General features: G+C 44.9%; 1 protein-coding gene across 3 annotated transcripts in view; it reads right to left on the reverse strand.

Annotated features, from left to right (window-relative positions):
• The window catches only part of KIAA2012 (KIAA2012 ortholog), a 159,486-nt gene extending 143,679 nt beyond the window's left edge, over positions 1-15,807 (reverse strand). For all 3 annotated transcript variants that reach the window (XM_066575419.1, XM_066575418.1, XM_066575417.1), the window contains exons 1-2: positions 15,461-15,807; positions 2,836-3,117 (exon numbers count right to left, since the gene is read on the reverse strand). In XM_066575419.1, the coding sequence (XP_066431516.1) occupies positions 2,836-3,117; positions 15,461-15,547 (369 nt within the window). In that variant the 5' untranslated portion in view covers positions 15,548-15,807. The remainder of the gene's footprint in view (positions 1-2,835; positions 3,118-15,460) is intronic.
• Positions 15,808-17,055: the final 1,248 nt, after the last annotated feature.

A 17,055-nucleotide genomic window follows, 5' to 3' on the forward strand; every position in this document is an offset into this window, starting at 1 on the left:
CGAAGACTGCGCTCCCACTATACTGCTGCTTCGGAATTGTTACTGGGGCCTGTCTTGAGTGCTACTATTACTGAAATGGAACTAATACTGTGCTCCCCCTATAATGCTGCTAGTGATATGTTAGTGGGGCCTGTCCTAATGCTACGGCTGAAATGTTACGAATTATGGGCTCTGCCTATACCGCTGCTAATGGTATGTCTCTGGGGTGTGGAAACAGAGGCTTCCCAAAGACATGATGGCGGCGAGGCCATTTCCCACCAACGCGGTTACTGTTAAGGTGCATATAACCACGGACACGTGGAGAGGACACGTAGTGCCTCAAAAACATCCCCCTCCTCCTCCAACAATGAAAACATTCTTGGCAAATGCCTTTGCATTGGTTCGTCTGGTGGCAGTCCAAGAATTTCACCTTTACCGACACAACAAGAGAGCCCCCCCACCATCCCCCCGCCACGGCCCACTTAATCCTGGCCACATTCTGAAAACCAACAAAATAAAACCGCGCTACTAGGTCCGCAGTCACCACCACATTACCACCAACGAGGTTACTGTTAAGGTATATATTACCAGTCAGACTGGGGCATGCAGACACCTTGACAGAATGAATAGTGTGTGGCAAATAGGTTCCCCATTGCTATGCCCAAGTGTGCAGCTCCTGATGGCGGTGGCACAGGATTATATTTCTCATTGCTTCTGTACAGCATTGTGGGCTATCGCCCCACCCCTTTTAAAGAGGGTCGCTGCCTAGCCATGCCAACCCTCTGCAGTGTGTGCCTGCAGTTCCTCCTCATGGCAGACGCACTTATAAATAGACATGAGGGTGGTGTGGCATGAGGGCAGCTGAAGGCTGCGCAGGGACAGTTTGGTGTGCGCTGTGGACACTGCGTCGTGCAGGGGGGAGGGGGGTTGGGCAGCATGTAACCCAGGAGAAGTGGCAGCGGAGTGTCATGCAGGCAGTGATTGTGCTTTGTTGTAGGTAGTGTGGTGCTTAGCTAAGGTATGCCATGCTAATGAGGGCTTTTCAGAAGTAAAAGTTGTTGGGAGGGGGGGGCACTCTTGCCGGTATTGTGGCTTAATAGTGGGACCTGTGAACTTGAGATGCAGCCCAACATGTAGCCCCTCGCCTGCCCTATCCGTTGCTGTGTCGTTCCCATCACTTTCTTGAATTACCCAGATTTTCACACATGGAAACCTTAGCGAGCATCGGCGAAATACAAAAATGCTCGGGTCGCCCATTGACTTCAATGGGGTTCGTTACTCGAAACGAACCCTCGAGCATTGCGAAAATTTCGTCCCGAGTAACGAGCACCCGAGCATTTTGGTGCTCGCTCATCTCTAATTGTCAGTTTCGTAGCCGAAAATTCTCTATCAATAAAAAACGTTTTTTAGAAGTCGTACTTCCTTTGAAGGGCTATTGATTTTCAATGGGACTGCTGGAGATAGCTGAGCTACAAGTGCTCAGGTATTTCCATCAGCCACACTGAAATGAATGGAGTGGCAGTTGTGCATGCTCGGCCAGCACTCCATTCATTCTGGTGTCAGTTCAGGGGGTAAAGCGTCCCTACAGTGACAGGCAGAAGGGGACACAGGACTCCTGTTCTCAAGATAGACGGGGGTCTCAATAGTTAGATCCCCATCGATCACTAGGTTATCCACTATCCTGTAGATTCTGGATAACTTGTGATTCTAGTACAAGCCCTTTAACCCTTTCCAATCCAATTTGTATCCTGGTTTTCCTAGGGGGCTTACTCTTTTTCTGCCATTATACAACACCGCTATATGCTGGCTAAAGCCAGTACTGCATGAGGTAACACGTTGGATAGGCTCCGACAGCAGAGAGGCTGGCAATATACAGTAAGAGAACCCTCCAACACGTCCTCCAACATCGAAGCTGTACAGCCTTAAATCATGATGTCTTTAGATGTCAGACAGTGGATTGTAAAGGGTTAAATAACAACTTTCCTAAAGCTCATAAAGTGACCATTTGATACTGCTTTACGTTTTCTACGGATGATTGCAATACTGTGTCCAAATAATAGGTTGGGGGAGCCTGGAGCACAAGTAACGTGCCTTACAAAGAAAAAAAACTGTACACAGTTACTTCATATAAGGATTAAAGGTGCCCATACACTATTAACCCTTTCTAATCCAATTTTGTATCCTGGTTTTCCCAGGGGGCTTACTCTTTTTCTGCCATTATACAACAGCGCTATATGCTGGCTAAAGCCAGTACTGCATGAGGTGACACGTTGGATAGACTCTGACAGCAGAGAGACTGGCAATATACAGAAAGAGAACTCTGACGGACGTCTTCCAACGTCGGAGCTGTACAGATTTAAATCATATTGTCTTCAGAGGTCAGACAGTGGACTGGAAAGGGTTAACAACTGTTGGCCAACAGCTGATTTCCCCGGCTCTCCCATACAGATGAACGTTCGGCTCGACAAGCATCCGTGTGTTTGTGGAGGTGAACCTGACGGTTCTGGTGCTCATTTAGCTCAGGTGTGGAAATTCAACATCCCCAAACTTTCTTTCTCTCGACTTTATCTGTTGGGGAAGAGTTGAGCCGCCCCCATACGCAGAAGAGCGTTGTCCAGCCGCACGGTATCAACAGGTTCAGGTGACTAATCAGTAACTTGTATATGTGCCTGTAGTTGCACAGTCAGATTTTCATTTTTGTCTGGAAGGACAGATAATCTATAGCCGCTTTGTTTTTGATTTGGCACAATGCATTAGTGCTACTAAGAATTCTTATCTGCTGCTGTATGATTGCTGCATCACACGGAAATGTTGATATTTTTATAAGTTACCTGTTGTTTTCCTTAATACATTTACCTGTTTTCTTCCATAAGATAAAATCGCTCCAGTCAAGTCCTGAAGAGTGCTGAGCTCCATCTGATAATTCTTCCTTCTGTAGCGCTGCCTTTTTTTTGCCCTCCTGATTTGTGAAACATTCCATGCTGGTAAAGCTAAATCCTCAGAATAAAGAACCAATGCCCCCTTCCTAGTGCTGTACGTTTTGTGAGTTGGCAGCGCCCAGTAGCGGTTGGAAGTATATCTACCACTGAGAAATCGTCTGATGTGAAAATCATGCCGAGACTTCCAGTTGAAATAATCCTAAAATGAGAAATGAAAAAACATCAAGAATGCTGGAGCACAATTCACATTAAAACACATTGGGGGACTTTCATCTTTATCATTAATTTACTCCAGAAACTGGCATCATTTATGGCAGAAATACAAGGCAGGTTGGACTTGGCGCACATTTCTGTGTGGGCGGATGGAGGTGCTGAGATGTGCCTAATACCTGTTACATTCATGCAGCACCCTAAACTAAAGGCCCATTTACACGCAAGGATTATCTCTCAAATTTCGCTAAAATGATCGAAAATGAGCAATAATCGTTACATGTTAACGGTGCCATTGGCACTTTTTGTCTGCCAATGATTTTAAGGTGAATTTAAAATCCAGGGTTCAGCCACAGAGAGATAAAGTGTCTTTCAACAGATCGTGTGCTGTGTTCTCCACGGGAGTCAGGAAATTACATTGTATTCTGACAGCACCCCTGACGAGAACAATGCAGTAGTGAGTAGAGCTAGGCATGTGATTAAAAACAGGCTGGGCTCTGCAAACAGCTATTGGAGGCCCCTTTACATGCAAATGAAGATGATAAAGTGTTAATCAGCTTGTTGTGCTAAGCAACAGTTGCAGCAAAAATATGTTCAGCTTGCATTTATTGCCTCCTTGGTGGAGGTTCCTGAAAGGTCTGTGGAAGTGGACGTATCAGAAACTGGCAGAAGGGGTGAAGCATCCTAGAGATGAAGAAAGCCTCGGAATGTTGGGGACAGCTGTTTAGCTGGTACACTGCCCATGCTGTATTTTCTTTTCTCTCATTTTTGGGATGGGGGGGGCACGATTTTACTTTTTGCCTCAGGCACAGAAAAGTCTACAAGCTCTTTTGGCTAGGGGACAGCTCTGGTGCTGCTCACTGTCGGGAGGCACAAAAGAAGATCAGTGAAAATATCCAAATCTGCCAACCATTTTTGTCATCTAAAAAGGACAATTGACTGGGGTACGTCAACACTTTTACATGTTAAGTTGGGGTTTTACTTAGGGACCTTTCACATGAAACGGAATATTCCGCAACAGCATTGAGGAATATGCCATTCCTGGATTCTGCACTGCTAAGAGCGGATTTTGATACGGAATAGCTGGCACTATTCTGCTATTTTCAATTCTGTACATTAGCAGTGCAGAGTTTGGCGCTGGATATTCTGCAGGAGGACGTATTCTACCATGCTGCTGTAGAATATTCCGTCCTGTGTGAAAGGTCCCTGACAAAAACCAAATATGTACAAGCAGCTATTAATGAACCTTGCAGACCTGCTGCCGTGGCAGTAGTGCGATATACTACCTGAGATCTCATTGCACTACATTGCAAATAATTACACATTAATGAACATTTCCGCCAAGATATGCAACATTATTATGATCTAGTACAGCATCTGCTGGCCAACAAATGGTTCCATTGTGCATTTACATGTGCAGATATCTGACCAATTTCTGTACCAACAGACCAACGGCAGTCTGAATTGATGTGCAAAAAAGGCTACTTGTTCTTATTGAGCTCTTTCTCATCTGCCAGAAAACAAATCCGATGTGCATCCACATTTGTCTGAGAATCACCATGATTGTAGAGTATAAGAGACCTTTCACGGGATGGAATTAGGAAGCACAATGCAACCAAATCCACACCTGCGGAACTACATAGTAAAACTCGCAGGTCAATCTACAGATTTTAATGCGAAATGGAAAGCAGGTTTTCAGACATTTTCAATTTCGCATCAAAATCCGCAGGAAGCCTAAATTTACCATTGGTCCCATGTGAACGGTCCCAAACAGGATCTGCAAGATATCTGAAAGACAACTCCATTAGAGCGGCTTCACACTAGCGTAAGCACAAATACCTGCAGCTCATTTGTGCATGAACGAGATTTGGAGAGGGCCATAATCAACAATAGGTTCTATTCTCTGCGTTTAGCGCACGCAGATTTTGTATGTGCGCAAACATGATCGTATGAAGAGGCCCTTATAGAGAATAGGAAGGTTTTATTGTAGGACAATCCGAAAAGATGAGAAACATAAGAATTGGTTCTAACTAACAAAATATCTGTGTGCAACACCTACAATTAAGGAGACATCACGAATATTAATGCAGAATTGTCAATTATTGTTGGTGAATTGCACAATATTTGTGTCGTCTAGTTAATTGTGTTGTGCTTTGGATGATATGATGTATTCCCGCTAGTAGATACAATGTTTGATATCAGTGCTACACACAGACTTACACTCATATATAGTAAATGATTCAGCCTTACAAGCTGGTAACATGATTATGTTACTAGACAGGATGCAGCGTATGAAAAAATGTTAAACCTTTGGCTTCTACCCATCCGTGGGATCAAAGGCGCAGACGAAAGTGACCATCGGAATACATATCAGGTGTTGGAGCACAGCTGCTGCATGACGGCTTCTCACTATTCATGCATCATGGCGGCTTGGTCAACTTCCTTTGCTAAACAGCTTTGCCAAATCCTTTCCCCTCTGAGAGACTGCAAGATGTTTAGAAATATGGAGTATATTCCATCTACATACATGCAAGAATACCAACGCACTTTATTATTATTCATCCTGCGCCAAATCATTCTTACATGTGCTCACTGGCGCCATAAAAACACAAGAACAGGTGCACAAATCTAATATTTGTGCGCCTGTTCTGACAGCATAGGCCCCGATGCATACACGCTGAGCCCGCAATGCCGTTGGGCCTCCCCTCGCCGGCTCACCTCCTCTCTCCTCCCGTCCGGCTGTGTGCACTTGGAAGGGACAGGGCGAAGCTAAGCTCCTGACCCCTCCCGTTGTCCGCAGCCTGTAATGGGAGGGATGGGACGGAGCTTAGCTCCACCCTCTCGCATAGCAAACAACTGGAGAGGAGGAGAGAAGGGCAAGGGAGTTTAGCAGTCACCCTGCTAAACTCCCTCCCACCTCTCGCCGCTGTTGTTGGCTCCCATAGGAGTCCATGCAGCAGCCGACATATTCCAGCCCAAAAGATAGTTCCAGGACTATGTTTTGCGTCCAGGTGTAAAAGCGCTAGGAGCTATATTCGCCTGGCCGGGCGCTTTCACGCAGCGGGAATACGGCCATGTGATCTGATGCATTGGAATCTAATACATCAGATAGTAGCGTATATCAGCCAGCCGTGAAAACGGCAGCCGAAATACGCTCATGTGAAAGAGGACTAAGCATGCAATAATGAATGGCAGAAAGCTTTTGTGTGAGGCCTTGTTCACACAAGCGCGGTATAGGCGTGTGAAAAGATGGCGTCTATTAGAACCAATGGTTTCCTATAGAACTCTTCAGATGAAGGCATTTTAGACACGCAAACTTGCATCCAACAAAGATAGAGCATGTGGCTGCAATGCACGCATCTAAGGGCTTATTCACATGAGTGCATAAGCAGCCGAAATAGATCCGGTGTACATACGGTGGCCAAAAAGATCGTTCTGGAACTATGTCTTGGCCAATATACACCGGCGGCTCCCATAGACTCCTGTAGGAGCAGGAAAAAAGAAGGGAGGGGAGGCGTTTTTTGCAGTATCCAACGCTGCGAAGAGTATACAGGCGCCTCTATATAGGCAATGGAAGGCATCCTGAGGACTTTGGCAGAGCGAGGGTTTTCTGAAGTGTGGCGTATTTTTACGCTAAAAACGATGTTTGCGGTCATGTGAATGGGCGAGAAAACATTGGCCTTGATCGGGGGAAAGATGCCCATTCACGAGCTTATACGGAGCAAGCGTGAAAACGTAAAAACACAGTCGCCGTTTATGTGCTCGTGTGAAAGAGCCCTAAGGTTCATGCTGTAAGAAAAGCTAGGACCTGACCTATCTTTGGTGCATGACACGCAGGAATTTCCATAGACTCCTATGGGAGCTGGATAACGTGCACCACGCACCTCCAATCATGTGAATGCGCAATTTCACTGCTAATTAAGCTCGAGACTTAGTAGCTGGAAATCACGTGATTTTTAGTGCAGTATAGCCGCGATCTTTTCACGTGCTTATAACGCGATAATAGTACTCACATCTGAACGAGGCTTGACTCGGATTTGCATCACATATCGGTAGTTGGCTGTGTGCACGAGGAGTTATCCTAATGTACCGTGCCCATATACGATAGCAATATTTTGCTCTGCTTCAAACACTTTAAGACCTGTCACATGGGTGTATTTGCGGATTAATATTTTGCGCACGCCATATGCATAAAATAGAACCTATTGATTTCAATAAGCTTGTTCACAAACGTGTACTTTTCTTGTGCATTTTGGTCGTGTAAACGCTCCCGCAACATGCGCTATTTTCCTCTACATTTGCGCAGGAAAAGAATACATCTTGAAGTCATTAAACTAATTGGTGCGTGTTATTTTGCACGTGCAAAAATACAGTAAAAATGGCTGTTGTGCATGCAAACATGCAACACCTGATGTACAAAAACGCAGTGCAAATACGTATACGTCTGTGTGACATAGGCCTAAGGGTGCACTCACACCATTTGGTGCAGATGTGGTTGTGTATCCACAGCAGACTTCTCCCCTTCTATTGAGGTCTTAGACAGACGAGCGTGTTATGCAATACATTCGCTCCTGCTCAGTTTTTGTTTTTTTTGCGCAGTGAACAAGTGCATTTGTGCGGGCAAAACTCCTTCACACGATCAGGGGGGTGGAACTACCGCGCCATGATTTGAATGGCTAACTAGTATTTAGCATATACCTGCGCTAGCAGCGGTATGTGTTTGCACATCTCCCATAGAACTCTATGGGGCTCTTTCGTGTGCAAACATGCACAAAATAGAGCAGGCCCTATTTTTTACCGGGGACCGCGGGGATGAAGGAATCCTCTGCCACAGCTGTGGCAGAAGTCCGCGGCATTCTATCCCATTGCTTTCAGTGGGATCGGCACTGCTGCCGATCCCATTGAAAGCAATGGTTTCTGCCAAGCCCTGCAGTAAGATTATCGGGGAAGGGTTGGAAATATAAGCCCTTCTCCGATAATCAGCAAAAAGTGTGTAAAAAAAAAAATTTACTCACCTCTCCGGCGCTCAGACGCGTCCTCCTGGTGGCTCCCCTGCACTGTTATTAAGCTTTTTCAGCAGGCGGGGATTTAAAAATCCCCGCCTCCTGAAAGGGCTGTGCAGATTGGCTGAGGGCTCAGCCAATAGCAGCTAGTGCTTAGCTATTGGCTGAGCGCTCAGCCAATGACACATAGCCCTTAGCTATTCATTCATGAATAGCTAAGATATAGCTAAATCCCCGCCTGCTGAAAGAGCTTAACAGCAGTGCAGGGGAGCCACCAGGAGGATGCGTCTGAGCGCCGGAGAGGTGAGTAAATTTTTTTAAACACTTTTTGCTGATTATCGGGGAAGGGCTTATATTTCAAGCCCTTCCCCGATAATCATTCCGCGGGGCTTGACAAAGCAGTGCTTTCAATGGGATCGGCAGCAGTGCCGATCCTATTGAAAGCAATGGGATAGAATGCTGCGGACTTCTGCCCCAGCTGTGACAGCTGTCACAGCTGTGGCAGAAGTCCGCGGCATTCTCCCTATGTTTACAATGGGGCTAGCGCTGCTGCTGCTGGCCCCATTGAAACCACTGGCGATATGCCGGTTCTATACCGGCATCTTTCTTGCGCTGCGAGGCCAGAGTTTTCTCGTGCTCTCGCAGCGCAAGAAAGAAAAAAAATCGCCAGTGAGCGTCCACTCTAAGACCTAAAAAGGGAGAAATCTGCTGTGGATCTGCGTTAAAATACACACCAAGTAGTGCAGATTAACACCAAAATCCACCACATGTGAACGCACCCCAATGACAGATTAGAAAAGTGCTGAGTAAAAAGCATAACACAGTCCATGGTAGGACTGGACAAATCCAGTTGAGCATGGCAACTATAAAATCACTGCCAGAGACGGCATTAGAGTGGGCAAACTGGGCAATAGCTCAGGGCTCCTATCTCCAATGGGGCTCCCTGCTTCAGCCCTGCTGTTCAGCTGCCCATCCATAGAAGCGGGCAGATAGGCAACTGAAAAGCAGTGACAGCATGGCAGTCTAGGAGTGCTGCATCTGTAAACTTGGCGCACTGGTACTGCCTCTACAGCTCCACCCCTGGCACCACTTTACCCTGTCCAGAAGGCTTTTGCTGATAGGTGTGATGGCACAGAAGTGCCTTATCTGAACTCAACCATTTAGGTGCAGATTTAGGCCTTAGTCAGACGGGCGTTTTTAGCCGCGATTTGCGCATGCGCATGCGTCCGGCGATTTTTTAAAACCATTGCTTTGCAATGGTATCGGACACATGAGCGCTTTTTATGCGCTCGTCCGATAAATTATAGAACAAAAAATCGCAGATCGCACCTATCTGCGATTCCTGTTCTCTTCTGTATATGCGCTCAATTGCGCTCAAATGCGCCCATTGAGAACATATAGAAGACAAATCATTCTTCTCTGCCACAGCTGTAACAGCTGTGGCAGAGAACGATGTTTGCCCATTGAATTCAATGGAGCGGCAATACAGCCGCTCCATTGAAAGCAATGGGCTGCCGGCGTGCGCGGGGTGAATTGTCGGGAAGGGGTTAAATATATAAGCCCTTCCCTGCAATTCATCCTAAAATGTGTTAAAATAAAAAAAAATTGTATACTCACCTTTCCGCTGCAGCCGGAGTCCAGCCGCAGCCGCTGTCAGTTCTCCTGAACTGCTTCTTGGCACTATTCAGCCGGCGGGGCTTTAAAATCCCCGCCTGCTGAATGATCTGCCTCTGATTGGTCACAGCCCTGACCAATCAGAGGCCGGTTTCACTCACACACCCATTCATGAATTCATGAATGGGTGAGTGACTGCTGCCTCTCAGCGCTGAGCCAATCAGGGGCAGGTCTGACTCACATCCATTCATGAATTCATGAATGGGTGTGAGTGAGGCATGCCTCTGATTGGCTCAGCGCTGAGCCAATCAGGGGGCAGGTCTGACTCACACCCCCTTCACACCTACTGCAGGACGGCCGCGCGGAGCTCCGGCTGCCGGGAGAAGGTGAGTATACAATTTTTTTTTATTTTAACACATTTTAGGATGAATTGCAGGGAAGGGCTTATATATTTAAGCCCTTACCGACAATTCATCCTGGGCTCGCCCGCAGCGCATTGCTTTAAATGGAGGCGGCTCTATTGCCGTCTCCATTGAATGCAATGCGCTGGACAGCTCCGGCCCGTTTCTAATGAAACGCGGCTAGGAGCAGATTTTCGGGCGATTTGCGGGCGACTTGCGCGCACTGGTCACGCGATTTGCGGATGCGCATCCGTCATGCGATCTGCAAATCGCGCGAAAAACCGCCCGTCTGACTAAGGCCTTAGGAGCAGATTTTGCCACTGTGGATTTGGCGCATGCTTTTGCTGTGAATAGGCCACAGCAAATGTGCCACATGTAAACATGACCTTAGGGCTCCTTCACACTGGCGATCGCAATATCCGAATTTTGCTCATGAGTTGTCTGAGTGTCAGCGATGCCTTTTCTTGCCAAAACATTGTTGCTGCTTGCGATTTTCTTGCGATAGCCAATAGCAGTTTTTTAATGTTAAAACCGCATCGCACGAAAATCACAAGTTGCGATGCGATAAAACGAAGTCTCCCTAGGAAAACATGGGCGATAAAAAACAAGCAAAACGCAGAAAGATAGAACCTGCTGCGATTTACAAAACTCGCAACATCGCATGAGTAAAAACATTGCAATTGTGAAGGAAAGCATTGAAAAGCATGAGTTTCATAATTCTGCGTTTTCACGCATCGCTCAAAAGAACACAAGTGGCAACTGGCAAGTGTGAAGGCCCCCTTAGGAATGCAACATAACCTAAATCTCCGACGTAGGGCCATATGTATGCCAGGCGGGTGTCACATTTGAGCTGATTCTTGACAAGCAACATGTCTTTCACTTCAGCTGTCGGCTGCCCAAAGTGTTGATGAAAAGCTGCCCTGAGCGCCGATTCTGACAGCTAATGGGGCCATTCTTCATATCATTAATCACACTTTGTATACAGATAAGGAGGGATCCGCTACAATGTTCCAGCACCCAGAATCAAACAGAGCAAAGAGCCCTCCAGTCTGCTCACAAGGCACAGGAGTTTGCAAACTTGTGAACATATCTGTCATTTGTCAATGTCAAATCTAGAAGGTATGGAAAGCATCAGGGAATAGTCTGTGGCTTCACCAGCTACCTCCCAGTAAGGGCTCCTGCTCACAGGCAGATCTTTGCTGCGGTTGGTGTCCGCACCACGAATCCACAACAAATACCATCCATTACTTACTATGGAGATCCACTGCTTCCTCCATGCAAGCAGAAATCAATTGTGATTTTTTTGCAACCAGAGGAAAAAAAAGAATCACAGCATGCTCCATTTTTGTTATGGATTCCGCATGGACAGCTTTCATTGAAGTCAATAGAAGCCATTCTATCCGCAGCCTTTCCACAATGAACATTGTAGACAGGTCATGGATTCCACGTCGTCACCTAGTGAAAGTTAAAAAAAATATATATGTACTGCGCATTTGTGATGGTGAGCCGCTGGGCCAATCCGCTATACAGATTCTCCGGGAACAGAGCAGGTACGCGCAGAACACACTGCTGGCAGAGCTGGATTCCTCTGCGGGATACTGCATATGGAATTCAGCTCTGCAGTGCACAGGAGGCCTTAATGAATACCAAGAAGAGCATTTAAAATGCTACAATAAAAATGTAAGGATGCTTTTAAGATCTCGCTTTGAGGCCTCGTTCACACATGCGTTGTTTAGCAGTCACGTATGTGCAGAACAGCACTGCGCGGATGTGCAACAAAAAGGGCGTGAATGGAGCTGCGTGCTCAGTGCTTTTAACAGGGACGCCGCCCCATTGAAAGCAAAGAGATGCCGGCAACCCCTGCAGTGATTTTCAGGGAAGGGTGTTCCCTGAAAATCATCCCTATACACATATATACATATAAATATATACATACACACACACACACACACACACACACACACACACACCTCTTCGCCGCTGTCGGGGCTCAGAGCGTCTAGACACTTGGCTCGCCGGTGCTGTACTGAAGCTCAATGAATGGCTGAGCACTGCCTGTGATTGGCTGAGCGCTCAGCCAATCAGACGTGGGATGTGGGGTTTTTTTTTAAATCCACACCTGCTTAAAGAGCTTCAGTACAGTATCGACAAGCCAAGCGGCTAGACGCGCTTGAGCCCTGACAGCGGCAGACAGGTGAGTGTATATGTTTTATTATATATATATATATATATATATATATATATATATATACACACATATATATATATATATATATATTTATTTATTTTTTTTTTTTTTATACACAAAAATTTTAAAGCCTTTCCCCGAAAATCACTGCGGGGGTTGCCTGCAGTCTATTCCTGTCAATGGGAGAACATTGTGTTCCTTTGCCACAGTGTTCAGTGATGAGCGTACTCCCCGTGGGGAATATTTACGCACAGCACGGACCTATGCAATGCACGGATGTCCTATCTTTTGCAGGTGTGGAAATTTGCCCGCACAAAAGCACAGACATGTGAACACACCATAGGAAAACAATGGTTCTAATAGACGTGCGGTTTTGTGCTCACCTACACGCGCACAAATACACGCTCATGTAAACGAGGCCTTAGGGTGGTTTCAGACGGGCGAGAAAATCACACGATTTTCACCTGATGCGAGAGTCAGTTAAAAAAAGCAGATTATGAAACCAATGATTTACAATAGTTTCCTTCCCATCTACGATGTTTACACTGATGCGATGCTGAGAGAAGAAAAAGTCGTGGCTTGCTCCATCTTTCTGTGATCTGTGATTTCTTAACTCCCATGTTTTCCTATGGAGCCTCCTTTTTATCGCATTGCAATGCAACAAACTTGCGATTTTAATATTAGAAATTCCTATTGACCTTTGCGATAAAAAAATTGTGTGTTTTGATCGCGCGATCATATCGCAGCTGGCAGCGATGCGAGATTATCTTTAAAAAAGCATTGCCGACACCCAAAAACTGTGCGAACAAAGAGACGATTTTACAGCGAATTTCTTGTGCAAAACTAGCCCTATGCAGAGACACGGTGCCTGGGAGCCCTAGGCCCGCAGTCTGAGGCTGCACTACTGAAACATTGTATTCAAATGGACTTTTCTGGTTTTCTGGATTCAAATGAGTATATCTTCATCCTAATGGGTATGAGTAGCGAGAAATATGTGTGACTATCGCTAGTGACAATATGTCTACGTATGTGTGAATACTGGGCAGTCTTACTGCAGTAAGTTCTGTTTGTTCTACTGACCTGTTCTACTGGCCTTACTACTTACCACTGCAGGGTCAGTTTACATGTAAAGCTTTAGGTTATACTCCTCTTGGCAGCCACTAATCTGTTTATCATTACAGTTGATTCCACACCACAGGAAAGGCTTTAATAGACGAACATATGCACAAAAAAGCTTGCCACAATGAAGTATATTTGTGCATGAACTAGGGTTGTCCGCAGGGTCACACTCTTCCTCTTGACTTCTATGACAGCTTTCTGCATAACACGTCCTATCTTTCCTTCTCTGCAGGATTTGCACGCTAGAAACACGCTCATGAGAACAAACTCATTGAAATCAATGGGTTAGCTTCGTCGTATTTTTCAGGTGTGAGTTTTATGCGCACAAAAACGTGCGCAAACTTGTTTGCCTGTTTAAAAAGCCCCAAGGGCTACAACAGACTTGGCCCCACAGAGCCCTGATCTCAACATCATCGGGTCTGTCTGAGATTACATGAGGAGACAGAATGATTTGAGCGAGCTACATCCACAGAAGATCTGTGCTTAGTTCTGCAAAATGTCTGGAACAACCTCCCTGCCGAGCTCCTTCAAAAACTGTGTGCAAGCGTACCTAGAAGAACTGATGCTGTTTTGAAGACAAAGAGCGGTCACACCAAATAGGGATGGGATTTAGATCTCTCTTTTGTTCATTCAATTTACATTTTGTTAATTGACAAACCTCTTAATGCTGAAGGGCGTACAGTTAAGTCCTGCAGTGTTGGGGTATGTATAAAGGGAGACCGCGGGGCGATCCCGCTCCATACAATGCGGGTGCCAGCTGTTTCTTACAACCGACATCTGCCTGCAACAGCTCCGATAAACCGTGGTGCAGACCTCAATTCTGAGAGCGGCATTTAAATCCCCCGACCGATGTTCCTGGATCACGTACGGCCCCCCACAATGAGATCGCGGGTTGCCATGTGGGTGTCAAGGCAGCCAGAGGCCTTCTGAAAGGCTGATAGGCAGTCGTAACAGAATGCCTATCAAACCATGCCTGTGGGGTGACTTGATAGAATGCCGGTCAGATTGCAGTATAATGTAATACTATGGCATTATATCATACTGCAGATGCGATCAAAGCATCACAAGTACTTGTCCCCTCTGGGGACAAAAAAAAAAAGTAAAGTATAAGTTTAAAAAACGTCCTAATTATTAAAACAGGGAATAGCATTTTAAAAAAAGCCATATTCATAATAAAAGAATCTAGATAGTAAAGCAAAAATACATATTTGGTATCTATCAAAGTAACACATTATTTACCCCACATGGTGAACATCATCTGAAAAAAAAAAAAAAAAAAAGCATGGCAGTATTGTGCTTTTCTGGTCATCCCATCTCCAAGAAAAAAATGTAATAAAAAGTTGTTTAAAAAGTAGAATGTACTCCAGAATGGTACCAACAGAAACTGCAGGGTGTCCCGCAAAAAATGAGCCCTCGCACAACTATGTTGAGGAAAAAAATTAAAAACTTATGGCTGTCAAAAATGGCGGCAGAATTTTTTTTTTTAATTAAATATCTTTGAAAATAAATACAGGTAGTACAGCAAAAAAAAACAACAAACTATATAGATCTGGTATCGTAGTAATTGACCCATGGAATAAAGTTATCATGTCATTTTTGATCCAGTGTGTGCGCCGTAGGAACAAGACGCACCCAAAGATGTTGGAATTTTTTTTTCATTTCTCTCCACTTAGAATTTTTTTTACATTTTTCAGTACATTATATGGTACATTAAATAGCACCATTGAAAAATACAACTCGTCCCTCAGAAAACAAGCCCTCATACAGCGACGTCGATGGATAAGTAAAGGAGCTACGATTTTTTAAAACGGGAGAGAAAAAAAAAACGACAATGGAAAAAAAAGGGCCGCGTCATTAAGGGGTTAACACTTCTATTTTTTAGATGCATTCTTATTTTGCAGCATTTTTTCCATACTGGCCTAAGACTTTTTCACAGTTCTGTACATATGTAACACACACCAGATATAAAGCATTGCCCATATTCATTATCTGGGACACCCATCTCACCTCTGGCTCATAGTGAATCACTAGCTTCTCCTGAGTGGTTCTGACCACCTGGGCATTCCCACGGCTCAACAGTGATAGAGTTGACATCTTTCATGGCCGACCTCCAGCAATGTCAGACCTCCCAAAGCCCGGCACTCTTACATGCCAGGGCTGCCAGCCTCCAGTGAAGAAAGCGGACTCCTTCTAATAACTCCTAAGGAATGGATGGGGGATACAAAAATTTATCCAGTTACAAGTTTCAAAGTCCGAGAACTCGATCCGTATATTAGAAAATATTTGTATAAGGATTTCCAGTCCTGCCCATTGCTCGCTCGCTTGTGTTGTCTGCCCTGCACTGGTTGCCATAGACTGCAGTGTCCCAAGTCGTTCTCTGAATCTCTTCACTGCTCCTCATTGTTAGATGAGATTGTTTCTGGTGTTACCTTGGCAGCAAGTGGAGGAGATCAGGAGCCCTCGGGGACATGTGGAAATACCAGCAGCAAAGTTGGTATAATCAGTTGGTACATGCTAATACATATGATATATATATATATATATATATATATATATATATATATATATATACACACACCCCGTGTTTCCCCGAAGATAAGACAGTGTCTTCTATTAATTTTTGTTCAAAAAGGTTTAACTTTTTTACATGTATAGCTGCCTGGACACTATTTAAATTGACTTTTTTAATTAACTGTTAGCAGGGCTTAATTTTGGAGTAGGGCTTATATTTCAAGCTTCCTCAAAAAGCCTGAAAAATCATTTTGCATCCTAAAAAATTCTGGAAAATCATAATATGTCTTATTTTCAGGGTATGCCTTATTTTCAGGGCAACAGGATATATACACACACACACGCACACGCACACACACACACACACACACACACACACACACACACACACATACGGTATAACAGTGTTCCCCAACTCGGACCGCCAACAGGTCATGTTTTCAGGATTTCCTTAGTGTTGCACAAGTGATGTAATTATTGTCGGTGCCTCAGACATTGCCACAGGTGTTCTTACCATAGGCTATCCTAAAAACATGGCATGTTGGTGGTCCTGAGGACTGGAGTTGGGGACCCTTGCGGTATAATTATATATATATATATATATATATATTTATATATATATATATATATAAAATTACTGCGACCAAGTCAGATAAGCGAATAACGTGACCATTGACTTAAAAATGAGCAGTAAAGAGCCAGGACATCAAGGGCTGCAGAGATTCTGGAAAGCTTGAGGTGAATTCAAGTATTGCAGGAAAGAGCCACTACATAAGGGGCTACAGAGACCCTGGAACAGCATGACAACGGGACATTAAGGGATAGCCAGAGAACGCGGAGTATATAAGCTAGTCATTTATATAAGGGAAAAAAATCTACTCAGCCATTTCTTACTTTTATTTCCAGGAAAGTTGAGTTACAACTAATATATAATTACAGTTTCCATAGAGGTTGCCACTTGCTTTCCTTGAGCCCAGAAAGGCAGCCATACAAAGTGGGAAATATTTAAAGGGAACCTGTCCCCAGGCAGCATGAACGTTATGGCGTTCCAGAAAAAACATAATTTGAAAATCTGCCAAAAACAAGGTTTA

This window comes from Eleutherodactylus coqui, chromosome 8 (genome assembly GCF_035609145.1).
Source record: "Eleutherodactylus coqui strain aEleCoq1 chromosome 8, aEleCoq1.hap1, whole genome shotgun sequence".
Taxonomy (NCBI): domain Eukaryota; kingdom Metazoa; phylum Chordata; class Amphibia; order Anura; family Eleutherodactylidae; genus Eleutherodactylus; species Eleutherodactylus coqui.